The following is a 25,751-nucleotide window of genomic DNA, read 5'->3' as shown; positions in this document are numbered from 1 at the left end:
GACAGACATTACCTCATTCACGCACTGCAGTGATGAGATGGTAGCTCTGAGTGTGTGTGTGTGTGTGTGTGTGTGTGTGTGTGTGTGTGTGTGTGTGTGTGTGTGTGTGTGTGTGTGTGTGTGTGTGTGTGTGTTTGTGTTTCAGAATATCCTGAGTTTTTGGTGATTGTTTACCAGATGGTACACAATCCTTGTTATTATTATTCATGCAGCATGTTATCGTCCCTTTTTTTCTCCCCTCTCATCTTATTTTTTTATATCCAGCCATTAAAATGTATTCATTAGCAGTTGCTCCCTTTATTCAAAGAGACAGTGAATACAGATGCATATAATGAGCAGGTAGGTGTGAGGGTTCCTTGCCATCCATGTTTCTTGGTGTTGCACACACCATAAAACTTCCTTGCCACCTAATGTAAATTGTGTTTTTTTACTGTAATTTTTACTGTGACTTTTATTGACAGAAATGTGTAAAAATAATAATAAAAATACAATTTCACATTTTTAATAGATTTTCTCCATACTATCCGCTATAGCAGTCTAAGAGTTGTAGGGCAAAGACAGCCCCACTCTCTGGACGCACGGACAGCCCAGTACCTGCAAGTGGCTCTTTAACACACACACACACACACACACACACACACACACACACACACACACACACACACACAGTGCTTTGTGGTCTGGTGGTCAGATTACGTGTAGTCTGTCTGGTAGTCTAGGTATAATCTGGGGTTAATCCCAACCTGCCACCCGATTGGCTGCTTCCTAACACTCCACCAGCATTACTTCATACAGTTACACACACACACACACACACACACACACACACACACACACACACACACACCCACACACTCCTCACACACACATACCCATACACACACACACACACACACACACACACACATACACACACACGCGCACACTAATACACAGACACAGAAACATGTTTGTGTGTGTGTGTGTGTGTGTGTGTGTGTGTGCGCACACACCCACAGACACACACACACACACACACACAGCCACACACACACACACACACACACACACATCTATACTATTCTATAATTGATACAATATCCTATCGACAATTATTCTGCTGGCCTTGTGACATCACATTCATATTAAATATTGATATCATAACAATATAAGAACACTTACAATAAGACTGAGGAAGAGTTGAAAGAGAAGTCTAGAGGGAACAGATCTTCTAGGTGGGAGTAGGTCTGTGTCTGGGTGAGGAGCAGGCAAGTCTGGGGAGACAGGAGGCCGGGGGGGGGGGGGAGAGAGGAGAGAGACAGGGAAGGTGAGGAGGTGGGGTTGGGAGTGTGTTCCTGCTACCATGACTAAGGGCAGCTGACAGAGCTGTCGGCTGGTGGTAAACTGACTCACCGGGGGGGGGGGGGGGGGGGGGGGGTGATGGGGGGCTCATTAACTGTCTGGCTCCCTCACCTTCACCTCCTTCTTCTATTCCCTCCATATCCCTCGCTCTCTGCTGCTGTTGAGTGATCTCCTCTGTGCCTCCTCTTTACCTACACCTCAGTGCCTCCTCACCTTTTCTGATTCCACCTCACTCCTCTGCATCCACCTCCTCCCCACCTCTGCATCTTTTTACAACTCTTCTCCTTCCCCCATTATCTCCTCCTCCCTACCTCCTCTTCCACCTCCCCATCTCCTTTTTCCACCTCCCCCTTCAAAGACGCCAGACGCCTGAATGAGTGTCTTACTTCTGAATCAGTGTAAGTATCGGCAGTCCAACTCACAAAGCCGTTCAACTGTACAGGTGCATTAAGGTAGATGACTGTCCCTGGATGTGTGTGTGTGTGTGTGTGTGTGTGTGTGTGTGTGTGTGTGTGTGTGTGTGTGTGTGTGTGTGTGTGTGTGTGTGTGTGTGTGTGTGTGTGTGTGTGTGTGTGTGTGTGTGTGTGTGTGTGTGTGTGTGTGGGCCTAATTACAAAGTTGGCGTCTCCACGCGCATATATCTGATCGTGTTTGTAACACTTCCACGCCATTGGTCCCTTGGGCCTGTCAATCCCCGGCCTGTCTCACGTCTGGCACTGACGTCATGATGTCTGGCTCCGGCGCCCCGCCTACATGTTACTCCCTAGACACACACACGCTCGCGCGCGCGCGCGCACGAACACGTATACGCACGCACACACACGTATACACATCAGAACAGAATTCGAGCGGAATACAGATCCGGGACCAGTTTGAAAATTGAGGACGTGACGCACAAAGGGCGTGAGTGTAAACTCCAGTGCTGATCCGAGAACAGCGAAGCGAGGAACTTTAGTTACCCTGATCTGACTTGGACTTGAATGAGAGGAAGAGAGAGAGGGGGAGGGAGGGAGAGAGAGCGAGGGAGAGAGAGAGACCAGACGCCCGTCAGCGTTTATGTCTGACGGTTGCAAACTAGGACGAGTGGTCATCCACGGTGAAGGAACTATTTAACCTGATTTCCACCGGAGAACGGAACCGGTGCTACGTTACGGGGGCTGCCACTGACACTTTTATCCGCTTAAGCAGTCCGTAAAAGAGTCGGTGGGCGAAGACAGACCCACTCTCCGGACCCACGGACAGCCCAGAAACACGCTAAAGGCAACTAGATGGATAGAAGATAAGTTTGGCAGAGAGAAGGACCTACCGAGGGGTAGGCCCACTGCGACCCACTTCCCGAGGACTCGGCCGTGATTTTTCTTTGAAGAGAAAAACAGAAGTGAGGAGGAAAGGAGGGGAGAGACTCGAGGCGGTCCGGAGCGAGGAAGGGGGAGAAGGGGATTTTTTTCCTCCCTCTTCAGCTCGATCTTTTTCCATCTCCGTGTCTCCGGCTCTGTGTCTGTGGTCGGGTCTAAATGTTCAACCTCATGGGTGTTGTTAACGCCACGACGCCCGCCCTGCAGACCAATGACTCCTGTACTTGTAACTGCAAGAGATCCACTTCTTTCCAAAGCATGGAGCTCTGTAAGTATCCCATTCTGCCTAAGAAATCAGTATTGGGTCACATAAGTTGTGTGTTCATTTGATATGGTTTATAAATGGTGTCATTTCCGTATTACTTGCAGACTTCTTGTTTCGGACTGGCAGTGATTAAGCCCCTGGTCTTGGGTCATGTATGTTGTTTTAGCCCCCCCCTTTAATCTCTTTACACTCACTATCCACCTGGTGTTATAGGATTATATAAATACTGACGACCTACACGGAGTGCATGAGAGTGCTGCAAAGTTGCAAAAGGGAGACACCATTTGGAGAGAACTCTAGCCTCTGTTGAGAGGGGAGTTGAAGTTTGTTGTCGCAGCGTCATCAGACGTCTAGCCGTCTGCGTGCACGGGCGCGTGTCCGCGCGTGTCTGTTTGCGCAAGTGTGTGTGTGTGTGTGTGTGTGTGTGTGTGTGTGTGTGTGTGTGTGTGTGTGTGTGTGTGTGTGTGTGTGTGCGTGCGCGCCGTCGGTGTTCCGTGCTCGGTAGCCATGATCGGAGTGTCTGCCGGGAGAGAGAGGGGTCGGAGCGGCTGACTGACTCCGGCTAAGGCCGCAGGGACCCGGCCGCCCACACACACGGTTCACACGGTTTGTTTAGATAAGAAGTGAACTTTACTGTGGCCTGTGATGCCCCGAGGTACCATTACTACTGCTATCAGAACCTCAATCACACTCCCACAACAACGACTACTGCTACTGATAGCCTGTGCTACCACAGCCAAAAGCTACTGTTGTACCTGCATTCAACTACAAGTGCTTAATTTCTTCAGGTTTCTTCAAGTAGGCCTACTACTAGCTATTATTAATAGCCATAGTAGTTGTGGTAAGCTTTAGTAGTAATGGTGTAATTACTCAAGTTTATATACAAAATACATTATACATAACGGTATGATGGGAATAATGGATCAAGACATCTTGCTCAATAGAGGAGGTAGGCAGGGGTCAGTGGGGATCATCGAACCAGAGACCTTATTTGGTCCTAGTAGTAGTCATAGTCGTAGTAGTACTAGGATTATATTATTATTATAGTACCTACTAATAGTACTTTTAGTAGACAGACATTCAAACAGACAGAGATACAACGCAAGGACATAGACAGACAAACAGAGACTCTGCAGACACACACACACACACACACACACACACACACACACACACTGACACACACTATACGCATACACAGTCAAAACATGTATCTCTGGGAAAATAAAGTGTTATGTCTGAAAGAGAGAGAGAGAGAGAGAAATAAGGAAGGAGGAGAGATGGAAAGAGATACACATTATTACTTACTTACTAATAATTAGTCTTTGAAAGACAGACACACTCGCACCTATAAACCCACACAAATGCACAAACAAATACACACAGAGAAAATGCAGACACACAAGCACAAATAATCAGAGAGTAAGTAGAACGAGAGAGCAGCATCAGATGGTGCCAGTCAAAACTCATGACATCAGGATTACTCACACAGCAGCTGTGTGTGTGAGTGTATGTATGTGTGAGTGAGTGTTTGTGTGTGTCATAGTGTCATTGGATATCAAGTGGACAGGGAGAGAGAAAGAGAGAGAGAGAGAGAGAAAGAGAGAGAGAGAGAGCCCAGATGTGTGTAATTGCCCCTTAGGGTGGATTATACTTTGCCGTTGCTAGCACGTATAGTTCTGCGCCTGTGATTCTCAGTGTAATCCTCCAAAAGTCTAGTTTAGATCTTGATAATGTAAACATGAGCAGCTTTGCAGGAAAGACAAAGGGGGCTGTCTGTACCCCTTAGGTGTAGTCTGAGTGCTGCACGTAACATTGTCTGGTGCAGGTATATAATTCACTGTGCTGTGAATGAAGAGCAACACAGTGTCCAATACTCATCATTGGTTGGAAACAGAACAGGATCATTATCGAGTGGTTGGGCTGTTTAACTCCCAGATGAACAGTTCTGGGTTGGATCCACCAATGTCCACAGTCTACCTGTATGGCCAACCTAGAACAAGACATCCTAACCCCAACCTGCTCCTTAATGGCATTTACCAGAAGTCACTATAACCCCTTTGGACAAAGGCTTCTTCTAAACAGCAATAGTAAAAGTGTCTGGTAAATGTTAGGTAATACATGTCTGAATGTCTGAGATGGTGGGAACATTTGTTCTGTTGCTATTTTCACGATGGCAAGTATTCCATATGATGATGATGACGACAAGGAGATGGAAGGCAAAGTCATCGCAATTCACTAGTTACTAGCAAGTACTTCACGTTACCTCACATTGGCGTATTCCAGTAACTCCTGATGAACATTTAAAAATACTCAGAGACTTCCAGCGATCAGCTGAGATGTTGGTCAGGTGACATCATAGTTCAGATGGATTAAAACCATTGGATGGTTCCCTTTTAACTGTAGAACCTTAGGAAACTTATCTAGAAGGGATCTGGAGATGGGAGGGGTTGAGGATGTTTATATTTTTCTAAGAATTTGTTTGCTGGTTTGTTGTTTGCTTCTGTACTGAAAGGTCAAACTGTTTCTGTGTTTTTAGTGTCAGTCCTTTTCTTAGTTTTTCTACATTTAGTCCTAGAAGTCAGACTAAGTTATAGCAGTAATCCTTGGGGGAGACAGCAAAGAGCCAGTGCCGAAAACCAAAAACTGAAAGAAGTTACACCTTGTTTAATTTTTCCTAATCTAGGAACTAACTAATTTGCGCAAGTGGATGAAACTTTCAGAAGGGGAATTGTTTTTGAACAGTGGCCGGTCTACGCAGTGCTGATTTTAAACCTTTTTTTAACAGTTAAGTCCAACTGTTGCTGGCCGAGTTTGTGTTTGCTGTAAGCCAATTTCTTACAGATCCCTAACTCAAGCAACCTGATTGATCAAAACAAATATTAATCTGAACTTGTCTACCATCAGATTTGTTTCAGTAATCTAAGGTTAGACTTCATTATTTTTATCCCAAGCATCCTTAAAGTATTGCTTAGAACAATCAAAGCATCCAGTCAGATTCCGAGTTGCTACAAAAAGATTGAAAACCCACAACCTAGTTTCAAACAACTGGACAGTGCAGAGTAGCTCTCGTAGCTAGTAGTTTGCTAGCCATTTTTTCCAATTCTTTCCTGTCTCTCTCTAACCCCCACACACCACTCAGCCTGGCCCCGCCTATCACGGGACGTGTTACTTCACCTTCCTGTCTAGGGGAATCTATTTTCTGTGAGTGTGTGTGTGTGTGTGTGTGTGTGTGTGTGTGTGTGTGTGTGTGAGTGTGTGTGTGTGTGTGTGTGTGTGTGTGTGTGTCTGTGGGCAAAGTCTTCTAATGGTGGCTACAACTCAATCTGTTTCAATCCATTTGCAGTTTTTCCTCTTCCTTCCTTCCTTCCTTCCTGTCTCCCTTCCTTCCTACCTTCCCTCTCTACCCCCACACCCGACCCTATCATTCCCCCCCCCCCACTCTATTTTCTACGCTCAGCTGTTCATTGTTTCATAGTCTAGACATGACACACACACTTAAGTCATCCTTCAGTGTTTGTCATGTATGTATGCAGATGCATTCAGAGTGTGCGTTCAGGAGGTCAAGGTCAGAGTGTCAGACTTGGGGGTTGGTGTGTGTCTACGTATTTGTGTGGATGTGTGCTCCCTGCATATTATCTGCATAGGAGACAGGTCTAAGACCAATGCTGTCCCATTAATTAGTCTAAGACTATAGGTCTCCCAGTATGTGTGTCTGGCCTGGTGAATAGACTCAGACATTGGTTTTATACACACAGTGACTGTCTGACTGCCTCTGTCACCCAGGGAGATGACAGAGACTAGCTGTTGTCTTCCACTAATTAGATTAGGCAGATTTTAACATCTTTAGACCGGACATTAACACCTGAAACTGGGGATATTAGTCAAGTCAGATGACTAGACTACAATAATGTCTCTAATAATGTTTCAGGATATAAGCTGTGCTGTGATTAAGTTACCTTCTTATGGCAGTCTAGACTTAGAGATGAAGACCATGGAGTAGTGTTTGTCTTTTGCAAGATCATTCGTCTTGGTGTAACTTCCTATGTTATTGCGTTTTGCTAATGCATTGTGAAACTATTTATGGTTTATGTTGATGCCACTGTTTTGCAGTGTTCAATGGTTTTATCAGCAATGAGAAACTAAATATTCTGCGTCAATTTACTTTTAATTAACTGTCATGGGCTGATAGATCAGTTACTGATGTAAAGTTTTAATTTAAAATGTGGAATAACTATTGCATACTTTAACACTATTTGAAACTTCAAACACACTCAGCCTCTAAATCAGATGAGAGAGTCTGGTAGGAATGAATTTAAAAAAAAAAGATCAAAATCACAGTAGCACTGGATTGTTTTAGATAAGGCTGGGTTTTCCTCTCATGTAGTTTAGGCCATATTTGTATACGTGTTATGAATCATTTATAACACTGAAATGTATTGAATGTGTTGTCAACATACAAACATTTAATTATAGTATATAGTATGGTTCATATATTTATATGAGAATATTATATACATAATATTCACATATATAATTTAGATTTTTGATAATTAATTTTCTTGTGAAAGGCTGTCTGCCTATTGAGAAAATTAAACAGATTAAACAGATGATAACACAGATGGATGGAGTGACGCACACAGACACATACCCCCGCACGCACACCCACACACACACTGATGACACCACCCCCACACACACTCGCTAACAACATTACAAATTCACGTATTCAGATTAATTTATGCAAATAAGCATGCATATATAAGTAGCCATGCTCTGCATTTGTAGGGGTGTATGGGGGGGTGGCTGTCCACAGCAACGGGGGAGCCTGCTAGGGTCAGGGTTCAGAGGGCAGGGGTGCTGCAAGGGTCAGAGATGGTGATAGGTTCATTGTCAGGCTGAGAGCTGGGATGGGCTGTGGGGGATGGGGCTGTGTGTGTGTGTGTGTGTGTGTGTGTGTGTGTGTGTGTGTGTGTGTGTGTGTGTGTGTGTGTGTGTGTGTGTGTGTGTGTGTGTGTGCGTGTGTGTGCGTGCGTGCGTGTGTGTGTGTGTGTGTGTGTGTGTGTGTGTGTGTGTGTGAATCTGAGATGGCATGGTTATTAGATAACCTATTTCACAGCCAACTCTGCACTCATACACTGTCCCACTCCCTCTCTGCCAATCTCTCTTTCTCTCTCCCACTCTCTCCCTGCTTCTCTCTCTCCTTCTTACTCTATCTCTTTCCCTCTCTCTCTCTCTCTCTCTCTCTCTCTCTCTCTCTCTCTCTCTCTCTCTCTCTCTCTCTCTCTCTCCGTCTCTCTCTCCCACTCCCTCCCTGCCTCTCTTTCTCCTCTTCCTCACCCTATATCTCTCTCTGCCTCATTTGAGCACCCTCTCTCTCCCACTCTGTCTCTCCCACACTGTCCCACTCTGTCTCAATCAAATAATTGGCAATGGACAGTTTACCTTATTCACAAAATGGCAATCCTACAACTTGTTCTACTCATGTCTTCATATACATGCAAATCCTCACCCCAGAAACTGAGTTGCCTATTGATGGACTTCTTTGGTGGTCAACCCTCCATATAGGAGACACCATCACACTCGACCAATGAGACCGTCCGGGCCTGGCTCACTCTTAACAAACAAGCAACAACTAATCCCCAAAAATATCATCATGGTATTATTTGTCGCTACCAGTGATCCATGTGACGTCAAGGTGGACTCCTATTGGATGAGCATTAGGTCATAAGTTGTCATGGTCAATGTGCTGCTGCCCCCATTCTGTCCGCCCAGCGTATTCTGGTAGCCTAGCGGTGGGCTGACAGTTGTCTATGTCTCATCAGCTGTGTGTAATCAATAACATCACTGTCTGACAGCCTGGGAATCGGGCTCGCTGCTCGCATCGCATTACACACCATCCCAGTGAATTTTTTCCCTCGTGACAGAAATGTGATGCACCCTTCAATAGCTTATCGCACACATCTATCGGGTGTCATGTCCACCCACCCACCCCCCCCACCCACCCCCCCCCCCGCTACCCAAGTCAAGCGACACCTGATTCATGACCGCTTTTGGCCTGAATCTGTGGATTTGTGGACGGCGTCGACGTGGTGGTGGAAACAGGTGAATAAGCACTGTGGGTGCGGCCCCCACGGAGACCAGAGACCCTAATGGACACTGTGGGTCCCTAATGGACACCGTGGGCCCCTGAAGGGGACACTGTGTGCCCTAAAGAGAGAGAACATGGTGGTGGAAACAGGTGAATAAGCACTGTGGGTGCGGCCCCCACGGAGACCTGAGACCCTTATGGACACTGTGGGTCCCTAATGGACACCGTGGGCCCCTGAAGGGGACACTGTGTGCCCCTAATGGACACTGTGGGCCCCTGAAGGGGAAAAAAAAAAGCAGAATGGGGGCCCTCAATGTCAGTGGGGGGCTCCTTTAAAGACTTTGTGGGACATTAGCAAGGGGGACACGACATGTGAGACTCCTGTAGGTGATCGGGGGCCCTCAAGGTCACTCCGGCCCTAAGTGTGGGGGCCCTTGAGAGCCACAGAGCCACAGTCTAGACAGTAGACACTTCAGGCTTACGCTTGTACAGTTGCTTGTACAGGAGCAAATAAACACAGGTGTGTACACATTCCCTATGTGTGTTTAGAGTAGCAGACACACTCACAAACATTTCACTGCATAGTTGTAAGGAAACACTGCAAGACTCCCTGCAGTGTGTTACTCACACACACACACACACACACCGGCTCTCTCTCCCTGGACCTGTCTCGCTCGCTTATGCTTGGCCTCAGTCGCAGTAAATTTTCATATTGACTTGTTTGGGTTTCTTTCAAAATTCTCTTGTCTCTCTCTCACTCACACACACACACACACACACACACACACACACACACACAAACAGATATCCAGTTATTGCCAAGAACTTCAGAAAATCAGAGCTTGATCTTAACAAAGTCTAACCTGTCTGCTGCTCACACAACCAGTTAATCCATTGGGAGCTTCCCAGTTCAACCACGGTCTTCTACTTGTGGACACTGGGAGCTGTCTTGTACAACCACAGTGTTCTACTAGTAGACACTCATAGCTGCCCAGTACAACCACAGTCTTCTACTGATGGAGACTAGGAGCTGACCACAAAAAACAATAGGAGATTCCCTATACAACCTCATATTCCACTTAGCAAATGAGACCAACAAATTCTGAGGCTTACAGAAAAGATCTCAAACACCCTGTTAGGAGGTGGAAGTCATTACATGAGGCTGCTCAATAAGAATGATTTATAACACACACACAACACACACACACACACACACACCCGCAGAGGAACTGAGGAACAGAGGGTTCCGATCGACTGTGTTATGTCTGGCCAGGTGTGTTCGGAGACCGGTAGAGCTTGTTTAGTTTGGCAGAAATGCACTGTTTAGACAGAAACAATCACACACACACACACACACACACACACACACACACACACACACACACACACACACACACACACACACACACACACGCACACACACACACAGACACATACACACATAAAAAATTACGTAAACACACGAAAATGCTTGCCTTGCACACAAAAACACACAAACACACATGCATGCAAAAAAATCACACTGTGTGCGCCTGTTATTATGTCTAGCAACAACCTGGCTCTTTGCCATCCCAAACCCCCCCCCCCTCCCACATACACCACTTCCCTCTGTCTGACTTCATTCTCTTTCACATTTAAATTAACTGTGTGAGTGTGTGCGTAAGTGCGTGTGTGAGTGTGATGGTGGGGGCTGTTTAGCTTCAGCATGCTAGAATTGTAATGAGAATTGTAATGAGCACACACACACACACACACACACACACACTCATACGTGCCAGACAGGGATAATGAGATTTAATTTTCTCATGTTTCAGACATAATGCTCTACAGGTCTGTTAGTGCACAAAGGAGAGAGGCGTGTGTGTGTGTGTGTGTGTGTGTGTGTGTGTGTGTGTGTGTGTGTGTGTGTGTGTGTGTGACTGTGTGTGTGTGTGTGTGTGTGTGTGAGTGTTATAGAGTGTGTTAATGTGATAATGTGTGTTGTACTGGGTGCCGTGGGCATACCTCTTCAAAGGTTGATGTGTTTGGAGCGCTCAGACAGACAGATATCTTTACGGTGCGTCACGGGCATGCTCCTGCAGTCGTGCACTCCTCAGTTACAGGCGACAGGACCTACGGTGCCTGCAGCCTCAGGCTTCTAAAGGCGTGTGTAAGTGCATCTGCAACACACACACACACACACACACACACACACACACACACACATGCATACAAACACACACACACACACACACACACACATCCACATGCAAACAGACACACACAAACACTCACACACACATACATATACACACTTGGAGATTGGAGATAACTCCTGACAAGTCATTTGGTTGTGGTAATTAAGTTGAATTAATATTGCACCATAGCATGCACTGGGTCTTTATAGATGGAACTCGTGGAGCCTGTTTCGTGATAGATCTCTTTGATCTATGAAAAGTTGTTGGGAAAAGTTTGTTTGGCCCAAGGGTAGGCTGGATGGCTTTGGCTTTCACCTACTTTTCTTTGACTATTTAGTCATTAAGGGGACACTTGATCCAGCGATCCAAAGTGAATTTGGATTTGTGCCATTAAGGAGCAGGTAGGGGTTAAGGCCTCATGCTCCAGGATCCCTACAGGTAGACATTGGGGATTCAAACCCACAACCTACAGGCGGAGAGGCAAAGCACTTCAGCCACTAACTGAAGTTTTTTGCTGGTCCAAGGTTTCCTTCCTCTCTTTTGGTATCAGCGCACGCTGACAGACCTCAGAAGAACTCCATGAGGACGCTGGTCTTGACTTCTACACCTCTCATGTTTCAAATAGTTTCTGGTTAGCAGTGGTAGACGCTATTCTTTCAATTCAATTCAATTAAGAAAAAAAGCTTATTGACATCTGAAACAAACGTTTACCCTGTTAAGACGAGGTAAACGTATGAGTCAAATATAAAAAAATGCAAACTATAAAAAGTCAAAAACTAAATACACGTACAAAAAGTTGAATATTAAACTATAAAAATATGTAAAAAGTCTTTAAAGTCTCTCATCTCAGTTCTCTCTTTGAGCTCTCTGTGAACGTCTGCTCCCTCACATATTTCACCTCTCTAATATTGACCCTGCTGCTTTTCTGACATCCAGAATATTTGTCCCAAGGCTGTGGAAGGAGCACTTAAACTAGCAGTAAATAGTTCGCAGATGACGGCCATATTTACACGTCTGAAGTTTTCTCTTGTTTATGTGTCTGTAGCTTACGGCCTTGGGTGCATGTGTTTCCCCTGCTGTTTCGTGTATCTCTCTATTGCTCTCTTTCTTCCTTTCTTTCTTTCTTTCTTTCTGGTTTGGAATCAAACCCCTAACTGTGGCGTTGTATATGCCATGCCCTACAAGTGGGTATCAAACCCCGTACCCCAGCAGTGTTAATGCCTTGCTATTCTGGTTGAGCTAGACATAACCACGTCCCTTGACATTTTTCTGGAGAGAACAAGACAGACAGCCAGGGAGAGAGAGAGAGAGAGAGAGGGGGGGGGGGGACAATGGGAGAGAAGAGGGGAGGGCAGCCCGCGGTGTCCTGGACCTCCAGGTGAGTATCAGGCTCACGGCTCCGTTAGGGCTCACTTATCTAACTGTCTGGGGACACAGGGCTTCCCAGGATCCACACGCAGACAAAATACCTTCTTCCTCTACCCCTTCTCTTCGCTCTCCTCTGCTCATCGTCCCCTGCTTTTCCCCTACCCTTCTCATTCTCTAAATCCTCCTATACTCCTCTTCTTCTCCTTCTCTCCTCCTCTTCTCCTCAACTCTTGACCTACTATTCGCCTTCTATTCTCCTCCTCTTCTCCTTTTCTTCCCCTTCTCTCCTCCTCTACTTATCCTTTCCTGCTATTCTCCTCTCCTATGATCACCTATTCTAGTCCATGTCGTCTTTTCTCCTCTCCTCCTTTCTCTCCCCCTTACCTGCTGCCCTGGCCCCTACCTGCTCATCAACGTGTACTTTCCGAGTATAATCGGCGTTGGTGGTAGAATGGAGGTCTAATGGTCGTCATGGCGATGTCATGGCTGTGCTGCGACCAGACTCGGTGACGGAGAGATGTAAGGGTGAGAGACAGGAGTGAAGAAGGGGGGAGAGGAAGAGGGGGTGATGACTAGACCCCCCTCTCTCTCATTCTGGGTTCCCAGCGTTCAGACAGACCACTGGGAGTTTACTGGGGCTAAATTCCCACACTAGCTCCCCCTCCACCACACAAACACGCACACACACACACACACACACACACCGGCCATGGCCTTCCAAAGTCACTTTCAATTGAAAAGTTTGTGTGTGTGTGTGTGTGTATGTGTGTGTGTGTGTGTGTGTGTGTGTGTGTGTGTGTGTGTGTGCTCACGAGCCCCCTTCCTCTTTCTTCTTTGTCATGGAAATTGGCAAGAAAGTTCAGGTCACCTATGACCTACACACAGTCACACAGTCTCACATGTGCGTGCGCATGCACTCACACACACGCACACACACACACACACACACACACACACAGCTGTCTGGTCTATTTCCGACTACACAGTCTGTTGAGTCATCTGAGGACACATAGGCTTTCAAAACCTCCTTCTCGCTCTCTGTCTAAAAGTCTGTCTGTAATTCTTTCTCTCTCTGTCTCTCCCTCTCCCTCTCTCTCTCTCTCTCACCGTCTAAAAGACAGAAAGTCTGTCTGTCTGTGTGTCTAAACTGATTAATCACTTATGCTGTTAGCTGAGAGGACAGACAGACAGGCAGACAGAGAGGAAGGCAAACACAGAAAGTCAGACAGACAGACAGACAGAGGCAGACAGACAGACAGATAGGCAGGTAGACAGACAGAAAGATAAGCAGGCAGACAGACAGACAGACAGAGGCAGACAGACAGACAAGACTAATGGCTAACAGTCTGCTTTCACAGCAACTCAACCAAGTCTAGACTCTCTCTTTCTTGCTGTCTTTCTATCGATCGACGCTCTCACTATCTCTCTATTTCTGTCGCTTTCTCCATGTCTCTCTTTACCACGCCTTGAAAAAAAGAGACATACATTGAACAATAAATAGATCATCATGTCAGCTAAATAAATGAATAAATAAAAGATTATATGTTAATATCCTAAATGTCGTAATAGACATTTGACTGATTAAATGCTAAAATGCTAATGCTACATTTAGAATTGAGTTTGATGAGCTAATTTCCTGTTGAAGAACCAGGTGTACGAGCTCCCTTCCTGTAAGGCAGATGTACCATTCTAATAATCAATATTATCGACCACAACATGGGGGTATGTTCTTAATAACGTTAGCTGTTATCAAGAAGAAGAAAGAGGGAAAGAGAGAGAGAGAGAGAGAGAGAGAGAGAGAGACACACACACACACACATACAGAGACAGAGGGAGACAGCGGTAGAGAAGAAGGGAGGGCAGACAGTATCCTGTGTCCAGGTGGGTGTCTGGCTCAGTAATTGGTTACTTATCTAACTGTCTGAAAAGACACCAGCCTACACCCACAGTCATACACTCACACACATGCGTGCATGCACATACATGTGTTCAACATTCCCACACCCACTGTAGCCACCGCTTTTCTTTAATAACTCACAGAATGTAACGTGTTGAATTTTCATCCATCTAATGAGGTGTGTGTGTGTATTTGTTTTCCTTAATGCTTTGACTAGGTTGGGTCGGATTGTAGATTCTACAACAACCAAATAAGTCAGCCCTTAACCAAAATGTTCCGATCACCTCAACTCTTTGCTGTTTTAGTCTCGGTTTCACGCTTTATTTTGACATTGGACAGATGTATACTCGAAAAATAGCATGGTCAACCATACACAATCCAACAACATCCACAGAAACAGTGTTAACCTGACAAATAAACAACAAACATGTCTCTCTTTCCTCCACCCTGCTGACCTCTGACCCATTTGTCGCTCCCAGACGCTCCCACCACTCCTCCCCTTTCTCCCCCTCCCCCCTTTCGGCTCCCCCAGTGTGACCCCTCTATTGTTCAGAGTGCCTGGCTTGGTGAGGGGGTGTCTAGTCAGCTGTCCCCTTGGTGTGTGTGTATGTGTGTGTCTAGACACAAGGGGGGTGGGGGGGGGGTTGTGTGTTTGTGTCTGTGTGTGTGAAAACCCTGGCTTGCAGGGTTCTCCCAGCTGCATTGTGGCAGGGTCTCTCGACTCGTGAGGACATGAGGACACCGGTCCCTCTCTCTCTCTCTCTCTCTCTCTCTCTCTCTCTCTCTCTCTCTCTCTCTCTCGCTCTCTCTCGCTCTCTCTCTCTCGAAGCCATGAATCAATAGTTTCAACCAAAGACTTCTCAACCCTCTCAGAGCTTTACCTTTACACGTTTCTTGGAAATTGTTTTTATTGTTCCATCGTCTTGCGTTTCCGTGGATCTTACATGGTAGTTTTATTAAAAGGGGGTCAGTGGAAGTGTGTGGTTTGGCGCAGCGGTCATATCCTATCTGTGGACTACTGGGGGACGCCTGGACTTTGAGCTCTGGTCCTCCTGATGGTGAAAGGACTATTGAAAGAGGAGATCTCGTAGAAAGAGGAGACGTTGTGTGTGAGGAGGTGCTGAGAGAGTGGGGGTCGAGACCATGCAGCCAGCCTACGGAAACCACGACCATGACATGTGTGTCCAGACCCAGGAGTGTGGTGAGTCCGACGTGTCTGCGATTAAAAAGAAGCATTTCAATGCGTTTTAATGTCTTCCTTACCTGCTAGCTTCACTGCTAACCAACAGGGTGAAACGGAGAAGCAGGTGTGCCAAAAAGTAACAGAAACGCCTTGGAATTTAAAATAGAAGAAGAAAAGTATTGTGTGTTGAATTAATGTGATTTTATTTCTAAAATATGATAAGATGCACTTTATCAATCCAAGATGGTGGAAACTGTCCCAGCAGAAAGTACAGAACATAATAAGAATTAACAACTAACTACTGAGACATATTTTTCTTAGTCATTCAGTCATTGACATGAGTAAGTTTGTTGTTAGTTAGTCAGAATGTGACATTTAATTGTGCTATTGTGGTTAAACAGTTGGTAGGTTAGATGAGAATGATAACCCCTTCTTTATAGTGTAGCGACCAGTTACTTTAAAAGAGTTTTAATAGAAGGGGTCAATGATTTTCTGTGAGAGAATGTCTTGGGATATCTTCTGAGGTCAGAAAAGGCCCTGAACTCGAGGCAGACAGAATCAACACACTGGTAACTATTATGGTGGAAGAAGGTGGTCTCCATGGGAACTGCAGTTTGTCCAATGAGCTGGCAGTTGGGAATTCTCTGAGTTGTGCAAGTTCTTCAGTAGTAATTTAAACAAACAGATCTGAATGCATCTGTACATCAGAAAAAAAGCTGTGGAATAAACAAAGAAACTACGACCAACTGCATTCCAATTTGAGAGCATTTCTATGTTATGAGTTTGTTTGTGCGAGTGTGTGTGTGTTTGTGTTGTTGGTGTGTTACTGTAATAAAAACAACACAACTACAAAACTAGCTTACCTTGTAAGCTAGTTTAGCTTACAAGATAAGCTAGTTTTGAACCAAAAGTAACCATTACACAGGTTTAGATGTTAATTTAAACCTCTGTCGAAAATCCTTTTCTCAGGTGCTTTCAGTAGTTACCTAACAACCAATCATTTTGTGTCTGTATAAAAGTGTGCAACGTTTGTTTGTGTATTGTGTGTGTGTGTGTGTGTGTGTGTGTGTGTGTGTGTGTGTGTATTTTATGTTTGTATGAATGGGAAGTGGTCGTTTCTGACCCATCACAGTTGGAGCCAGTAGTTCTTGTTGTCATGGTAATAGTGTTATTAGCTGTGTCATGTGTACCAGTGATGTAAGCTCTCTCACTCCCTCTCTCTCTGTCTGCAAAGCTTCACTGATCATTAAATAACAGCCTGCAGCCTGTCTGTGAGTGTGAGTGTGTGTGTGTGTGTGTGTGTGTGTGTGTGTGTGTGTGTGTGTGTGTGTGTGTGTGTGTGTGTGTGTGTGTGTGTGAGAGAGAGTGTGTGTCCGTGTGTGTGTGTGGGGGTTCTGCTGTCTGACTTGCCCCTGACCTCTGTCTGCCCCTTAGAAAATAAAATGGTGTGTGTGTGAGTGTGTGTGTGTGTGTGTGTGTGTGTGTGTGTGTGTGTGTGTGTGTGTGTGTGTGTGTGTGTGTGTGTGTGTGTGTATGTCAGGGGGAGGGGTGCAGGCTAGACTGTGTCTAAACAAAGGTAGCCCTGTCTGGCCATATGTGTGTGTGTGTGTGTGTGTGTGTGTGTGTGTGTGTGTGTGTGTGTGTGTGTGTGTGTGTGTGTGTGTGTGTTTGCTTATACAAGCAGCTGCTGTATCCAAGCAAAGCTGAAATTATCTGTCCAGTGTCCACACAGAGATACATGCAGACCAAAAGCTTTTATTTTATGTGTTATATATATATATATATATATAAACACATGTATATTTTATATTCATATATACACATACAAAAACAGAGACAATAATTGTTTTCTTGTCCTCAATATGTGTGAAACCTTCAGTCTATTGCTGCTCAGAGTGGTGCCGCATGTACAATTAATCCATGACAGTATTTACATTTAATTAAGAAAAATTACTGAGGATATAAAGCTTTCAAATAGAATACAACTGAGCTTTATTTCCCCAATGGGTGGGTTGGCAAAATCCGTAATCAAGTGCAATCAAAAACATTAAGTGTACATACAAAACACAAAATACAACAACCCATTTTTAATGGAGTTATACATAATTACATAAACACTGGATATACTAGCTAGTGGTCTCGGCACAAACATTGAGGATCAGAGCACACAAGCCAGTAACAACTACTGACCTACTACTGGTATTTATTCTCCCTCTCGCTCTCTCCCTGCAGCCCAGTTGGAGTTTGTCCAGATCCTGGTGATAGTGGTGGTGATGATGGTGATGGTGGTGGTCATCACCTGCCTGCTTAACCACTACCGCCTATCAGCACGCTCCCTCCTGTCCAGACACGCCCAAACATGCAGGAGACACCTGCCATTGGCCAATGTGAGTACCGCCCACTGCTCCAGGGATAGGCAGTGTTTGGTAGTTATCTGCAAAAAACATTTATCCATAGTTTGTCCTCCAAGTTGAAAACAAAACAAAAAATAGCATGTTTTCCCCTTTTGATTTGGATATGATCAAATGTACTTGTTTCTGTGGAATAACATTTTATGCTAGTTAGAGTATTGGAAGTAAGAAGCAGGTGAGTTGGGGGAGCCATCTAGTGGACAGTCAGTGAAGCGCTCATAGAAAAAAGAGCTAGATAGTTCTTTCAACAGATATTTGACTCCAACATCCTCTTCTCTCTCTCTCTCTCTCTCTCTCTCTCTCTCTCTCTCTCTCTCTCTCTCTCTCTCTCTCTCTCTCTCTCTCTCTCTCTCTCTCTCTCTCTCTCATCTCCATGTCTTTTTCTCTGTCTCGCTCCCTCAGGAGGCTGGTCTGTGGACCAATGAGGGCTCGGCATCAGCCAGCGGCTCCAGTGAGGTAAGAATAGAACAGTTTGTAAGACGTCCTTGCCCATCTTCCAGTTATTACGCATTATTAGCGGTTATAAACATTATCTAACAGTTATTACCAATTAGTTACAGTTATGATCAACTATCAGTGATGAGTTATTAACCGTTAGTTAACAGTTACTTCCCTGCGTCCCACAGCACCAGGTGTACAACCCCCGCTCCACGGACCGCTCTATCCTGCCTTCCTACCACCAGCGGGACCCCCCTCAGCCCCATCCTTTCCCCCAGCACCCCCACCCGCAGCGTTTCCAGCCGGCCTACCTCCCCAGCCGCTTCCAGCCCACCTACCCCTACCTGCCCCAGAGCCTCATAGACCTGCCCCCCACCATCGCCCTGTCCGATGGAGAGGAGCCCCCCCCCTACCATGGCCCCTGCACCCTACAGCTCCGTGACCCCGAGCAGCAGATGGAGCTCAACCGGGAGTCGGTCCGCGCACCGCCCAACAGAACCGTGTTCGATTCCCACCTGCTGAGCCTGGCCACACCCTGTCTGCATACCAGGTGAGGAGACGGCCGGAGAGGCTCGTGGTTATGCTGTTTGGCGCCCAGCTGAAAGGTTTCCGGGTTCAGTCCCTCAATGTCCGTAGTCTATTACCTGTAGGCATCCTGGAGCATGGGTTAGCATGCCCCTAACCCCTATCTGCTCTTTAATGATATGTCTCTGAAGGCACTGTGAGTCACTCTGATGAATGACTGAATAGTGAATAGGAATAGTATAAGTAAGGTGTAAAGGGAGGAGTGACACCCCAGTATTTGTTCCGTATGATGAATCGAGTGAGACAGGATATCTTCAGAGGGTGATTCAATGTAGGAGGTTGCGTATTGATTGTATGGAATCTCAGGAATGTCCTAGGCATTTGATAAGGACGTCCTAATAATGCTTTCAATATTCTCTATAAAAAATACTTCGAAATGTGGCTGTATATTGTATAGATCTGTGTGTAGTGTATAGTGTAATGGGGATATAGAAACTGATTGTTCGTCGCCTCAAGTGGCTTTGGATAAAAGTGTCTACTAAATGACTATGCATGTATGTTATGTATTTTATAATAGTAAGGACATGTCTGACCACCTCCTGTTTTGCCATCTCCAAGGTTACAGGCCCCGCCCCCTAGTGTACACACAGGCATCAGCGTACATGAAGCCCAGGAGGCCTTGACGAGACACCAGAAGCAGGGGACACAGGTTGAGGGGGCGCCCCCGGCCTACAGCGAGGTCATCGGGCACTACTATCACCCATCATCCCTGACCCCCGACCTCAGCCAAAACCACGCCCATCGGACTGTTCCATCGCAGCAACCACCCCCGTCGACGCTGATACATGGCGTGCTCCGGCCCCCGCCCCATCACCAGCAGGCTCCGCCCACTCCAGGAAGTGTGGACAATAGGAACGCAAGGAACACAAAGGATAAACCCCAGAAGCCCCAGCAGGTGTGACAGGGTCCGTTCCTCTTCCTGCTCCTCAGCCAATGGTAAGACTTGGACATCGAGAGAAGGCCTGACCGGTGTGTACAGTATTTTCGGAGCTTTTTCCCCTGGCTTTGGGATGAAGTTGCGTCTTGAAACACTGTCAACGTGGTCAGTTCCGCACCTTCCAAGCTAACTGCGTCGGTTAGCGCTTGGAACCGATGCCTTGGGATAGCAATCCAGGAAACCATGGGTCTCCTGCACAGTGTGGCACTTGCTGTTTCAATGCTTCTTTCTTCCTGTCTGAGGAGCACTTCACACAAACAGATGATGAGGTCGGATGGGAGTGGAGGGACGGGGTTTAAATAAGTGATGTAGCCCCTCCCCCCTCTCCGCACCTGCCAACTGCCACCTGGGTCGTTATAAATATGTATTTGTTTTGTTTGTTTCTAGAGAAGTTGGTATTTTTGTTTGTTTGTCTTAGTTGCGCTTTCAGCTTGTTGAGAAAAAGAAAATTGACACAATGCGAACAGCGATATACTGCAATCTGCAATTTAACAACACACATCTTTCAACTGGTTTCTTAACTACATCCGTTTGAAAGACAATATTATACTGGGAATTTAAAGATACTGTTTCAAGTATGAAAGCAGATCTTTTGTTCATAAAAGCAGCGATTCCTGCATAGTCCTTTAGCCAGGTCTCTCGGAATGTTAGCATGTTAGCATAATAGCACTTTAGCATGCTAGTCTATATAGTAGCCAGTTCGCTTATCCATAGTAACCATTAACTTAAAACTAGTGTTAGCTGTAGCACAGTGCTAAGTCCTGAGAGCTAAAGGTACTATCTTATTATACTAACGAATGCAGGAGTTTATTGCTAAATATTCAGTTTTACTTTTCAAAGTAAAAGTTTGCACAAGGTTCACGACTGTTCGACACATGGATAAAAAGATAATCTGCAATATGTTTTGATAAAAGAAGGCGAGCGAAAGTAGGGATATTTTTCTAAACTATGGATTCTAAAGAGTAAAGGTACGTTTTTGTTTCTAGTCGTTTAGACATTGTTTAGATCTAGAAAGAAGTACGATCAGCAATCGTTGGGGTGCCAACATATTTTGTAACATTGTGCTCCATACACGGTAAATGTATGTTCACGTGTGTGTGGAAGCTGAAGGTGGAGAGCATGGATGAGTTATTTATATAATTTCTGAGAAGAATTGCACTATTTTTTTAGTATGCGAAGATGGGACGAGTGAGCCAGACTTATATTTTGTGAAGGAGCTTTTTCAAGGCATTAAAGTGAAATTGCAGTTTCAGTTTGAGACACCCCTGGAACCACTACGGTGTATGTTTCAGGGGACTTACCAGGGGGACGGGCCCATAGCGTGCACAACATCAGACAAAAACACAAGACCAGACTCCGGTTCTGATTGAGCCCAGTGGACTTGGACCCAACCAGTAGTATACCATTGATTCAAATTTATGAAAACTATCATTATGCAAAAGTCCAAGTTCAGTAAGCCAATCAAGAGGCCAGGATTCTCCTTTATAGGACCAATCAGGAAATCTTAACCCTCTCATCTCTATCCCTATTGGTCGATTCTGCAGCCAGTATCAGTACGCCTCACAAAACTAAACTCTGAAAAGTTGTCCATTTGGTAAATGACCTCGGCAATACAACACACACACCAGTTAACTCAGAGTTTCTCCATGACTGATGACTAAACATATACATAATCAGGTGTGTGTATCAGGAGGGGATGTAATGAAGTAATTTAAGTACAGAGAGTGGGGTCAGCCTTAAAACTGGCTGCATATCATTGAATGCTGAAACTATTGAGGGGGAGAGAGAGGACATCTGTCCATGTTTAAAGTCAAATTATATGATATCATAATTATCCCTTAATCAGTGATGCAAAAGCTTTGATTGTGCACGCATGTGGGCCCAACACACACACACACACACACACACACAAACATGGATATTCCCCTGGTAAGACAGGCCAGGCATCTCTGAGCACTTTAATGGTCCAGTTTTAAGGACACAATCGCAAGCCAGCCAGCACCGTCCTCATGCGGTTTGGGAGTAAGTCAAGTAGTAACCCTACTACTTGACTTACTCCCAAACCGCATGAGGACGGAACAACTTGAAGCACAATGAGCTCTTTCCTTAGTTAAATAGTTTAATGTTTCATAATTCAGAGGACACAAAGTGTCATCAGTCTTTAGGATTGTGTTGTAGTTTGCCCATGCAGAGGATGTAGTTGTACTCTTATTTAGGATGTAGTTTAGCTTTGGGTTTATAGTGTTGTTGTTAAATTTCAATCATCTTCAAAGAGAAGACTACACAGGTGGAACATCCCCTTCAGGGCTCGGGGCTGGGTTGTCTTAATAAAACACACTGAAGTGTTGAAAAGTGACATGCATGTTTTAAGAAACTCATCCCAGTTAATTAAGACCTGAAAATCAACAAAACATAGAACATTTAATGGTAGAATACAACAAACCTGACAATTATATCCCCCTTGGACCTTGTTTTAAGAGATCTACCATGTCTTATTTAGATAAACTTCCTATTTACTGTGCAGATTGTGTATAAAACCCGTTTGGGCTTCCAGACGTTATGCAACAGCGCCCTCTGCAGGGGCAGAACCAAACTGCAGCCCAACACAATTCAAAGATGACTTCAGCTTGAAAATGTCCCTCTTCTTTTGCTCCTACGACATTTGTCAATGTTTACATTTCGTGTTCAAACGCTCAAATCATGTTGAAAAAATTCATCTCTTGATCCAAAGTGAATTGTCTTTCTCCATTAATCAGAATATCAATCATATTCTTAATCAGACAATGGTCTGGTCTAGCCTCCTCTCTTCCTCTCTCCTGCTGTCTTCTCTTTAACCCTCCTAACCTTTCTTATGCTATATGTCTCCCTCTCCTCTCTCCTTGTCTCTCCCCTTTCCTCTCCTCTCTCTTTTACTCCTTTCCTCTCCCCCCTCCTCTCCTCCGTGGTTTGGTTCAGTGTCCTGCAGAGAGGTCTAGAAAGTTCTTGAATGTTTATAGGGGGAAGAAGGGGTTGGGGGGTTCTGGGTTAGGTAGTTTATCAGAGCTTGCATGACAGTCAAGTGTTAGGAAGTCTCTCTGTTCAGGGAAAATGGTGCTGGCTGGCGATCCCCTTCAGGTCGGATGAGAGAAGGACACGAGGACAAGGTGGTGGTGGAGGCGAGAGGACACCTATACTATTTGCACACAAACACACACACACAACCAATGTACATCAACACACAGACACACATATTAGCGGTGTGCCTCCACTTCCTCTCCATAACCTCGTCCTCACCTTTCCTCTTCCTGTCTGTACAAGCTCTTACTCTGTTCCCTAGAGATGCCTGGTGTCCAATGAAAAAGCTCCGCTCAGACCAGCTAACATTGGTTGGCTGAGGGCTGGTCTCCTGGCAATGTCCCGCTGTGTGTCGTTTGTTGCTATGCTGTTCTAGTGTGCCTGCCTGCTGAGACGGGCCAATGTGAGGGGCCGGCTTGGGCTGTCAGTCAGGCCCAGACCCCACCCCCTTATTGTCTCAGATCATGTTGATTGGATGAGGGTGATGACGATGATGATGATGGTAGTCATGACGATGAAGACAGATTGTTTTTACCCGCCGAAATTGTCGTGGCGGTGAGCGTTGCAATACACCTATTATTTGCCTTCTTTAGACGATCTTAGTAATATTTTATCCTAGCGTTATAAATGTATTTACTGTTGTTTTATATTGTTGCCCATTCTCTTTTAAGAAAATACATTTTATTTTATTTAGTTTTTTATTATTATTCCAACACGTTTTGCTGTTTCAACGAACATTGTCTTAAGTCCTCCCAAAACTGAAATCTTCTGTTCCAATCACGAATAACAAGCTGAGCTCTCGGGCTCCTTCCCTCCCTCCCTCTGAGAGGGAGAGAGTGATAGATGATATCCTATCCTCCTCAACTCAAAGTTCACCTCCAGCAACAGCCCCCATGTGAGAAAGCTGTTATGTAATGTATGCAAATGACCCCACTTCCTGAAATACAGGCCTGTTTAGTCAACACTTTGTTATGTTAAGTGCACTTGTTCCCTCAGGGGTCTTATCTTGTTGTTACTTTGGTGCAGAGGGTTTGGAAAGTCTGCCAGAGTCGGGTGCCAGAACACAAATAAAAAACAAAATCCCCAAAGTGTTTTCATCATGCACACTTGTACGTTTCAGACCATCGTCTGTTGCTCTTGAGAAGTCCTAGTTACATAACAGTTCCCAGTTGTTCTTGGATACCAAACGTTCTTCTGGGCTTTCAGACATGTCTAGCAGGAGCACAAAACCTGCCGACAGACATGTCGTAAGAGTTTTTAATGGATCTCCGATGCTCCAAGGTCTTCTTAGTGTCTTGGCTACCAGATCCCAACCACCACCAGAGATTAAAAGGGAGAAGGCCATTTTAAGGCCAAGTCCAAGCCCCTTCCTTAGCAGTCCCACGTAACGGGTCAACCGTTACGTAGCAACATCTGTGAAGGTGTTTGGGATCTCTGAGGATCCATTTGGTCCAAATGTAGCACACGCACTTGTACGTGCACAAACACAAAAACAAACCAACCACAACAGCTTTCTGTTGTTCAAAACCCATTCAACCCTTTCCAAAGTATCAGCCTCTCTGTCTCTCTGACCTTAACTGTTTTGCTATTATTCTGTTTGGATTTAAACATGAAAGCACAACCTTCCCAAAAGGAGTCTCAGATGAACACATCCGGTATGGAAAAATAAGAGTTTGCAACATCATGCAGCAACTATAGCAGGGCTATACAGGTGAATGCACTTAATACCTTTCTGTTCTTAAAATCAGCGCTAGCGATGCGCCTTTATTTTGACAATATATCCACGCTATAGGAGAGCCTCTTCCTGCTTCTTCTGAATGGACATGTTATGATCTCTAGCCAGTTAATGTGATGTTTGTTGAAGAGGAACTGTTATTTCGTTCTGTGTTTTCATCTTACTCCTGTACTCTGGTCTAAACACAACAACTTTCTTAATCACGACTATATTAACGGCTTACTCTGTGTTCAGACGATTCAAGTGTTACTGTGCTTGTTATGCTGTTATTTTGGAGGACAATGGCTTATTATCGTTACTGTTATGGAACATGTTATGAATCACACACATTTCAGTTACCCTTTCAATTTAAAACAAATTAAACGTTTTTATAAATTAAGTTTGTTGGTCTGTCTTTTTGTTCTGAACAATGAGTTGATGTGAAGAAAGAAGACACATCTAAATGTGTTTGCTGTTTTTTTTATGTCAAAGTCAGGGTAAAATCCCAAATTGATAAGCAAACATTTTGCAACTGATTTTATCAATGCTTTAATACTTTTTAATTAAGAATACTGCAGTGTCTCGGTCTCACCGCTAGATGAAGTAGTTTAATCGTGTTTGAAATTAGGTTTACAGTTCGACACTTATGTTTAGATTGCTTGTATGAGGTGGTATAATTCCCTTTGAGAAAGCGTTGTGTAGGCCTATCTTATTTTGGAGCATACGGTTGAGTGGTCAGACTTGTAAACCATTGACCAAATCCATCGCCGTCGTCTCTCCGTCTCACTCCTACATAGAACACTATCTCCACTTTATCGCCACTCAAAGGTCAGCGTTCAATTGGTGACTTGGAGATGACATAACATGTATAATATTTCATGTAAACATGTTTTTCTGCTTTCGGAATGTTTAAGCAATGATCAGCTAAGACGGTT

General features: G+C 45.0%; 1 protein-coding gene across 1 annotated transcript; it reads left to right on the top strand.

Moving 5' to 3' along the window:
- Positions 1 to 2,356: 2,356 nt before the first annotated feature.
- On the top strand, positions 2,357 to 25,166 carry pmepa1 (prostate transmembrane protein, androgen induced 1). Its single transcript, XM_084464200.1, has 5 exons — positions 2,357 to 2,964; positions 17,910 to 18,064; positions 18,491 to 18,544; positions 18,715 to 19,076; positions 19,670 to 25,166. The coding sequence occupies exons 1-5, from the start codon at positions 2,856 to 2,858 to the stop codon at positions 20,010 to 20,012; spliced, it is 1,023 nt and encodes a 340-aa protein (XP_084320326.1). The 5' UTR covers positions 2,357 to 2,855; the 3' UTR covers positions 20,013 to 25,166.
- Positions 25,167 to 25,751: the final 585 nt, after the last annotated feature.

This window comes from Micromesistius poutassou (genome assembly GCF_964030765.1).
Source record: "Micromesistius poutassou genome assembly, chromosome: 2".
NCBI lineage: Eukaryota > Metazoa > Chordata > Actinopteri > Gadiformes > Gadidae > Micromesistius > Micromesistius poutassou.
The sequence above is the reverse complement of the archived record's forward strand: the minus strand, read 5'-3'. Positions and strand labels throughout refer to the sequence as shown.

Excerpts from the sequence above, each read along its gene's own strand:
- pmepa1 (XM_084464200.1), top strand. The coding sequence starts at position 2,856 with ATGTTCAACCTCATGGGTGTTGTTAACGCCACGACGCCCGCCCTGCAG. Across the intron at positions 18,065-18,490 it reads GACACCTGCCATTGGCCAAT|GAGGCTGGTCTGTGGACCAA; the intron begins GTGAGTACCGCC and ends TCGCTCCCTCAG. Across the intron at positions 19,077-19,669 it reads ACACCCTGTCTGCATACCAG|GTTACAGGCCCCGCCCCCTA; the intron begins GTGAGGAGACGG and ends GCCATCTCCAAG.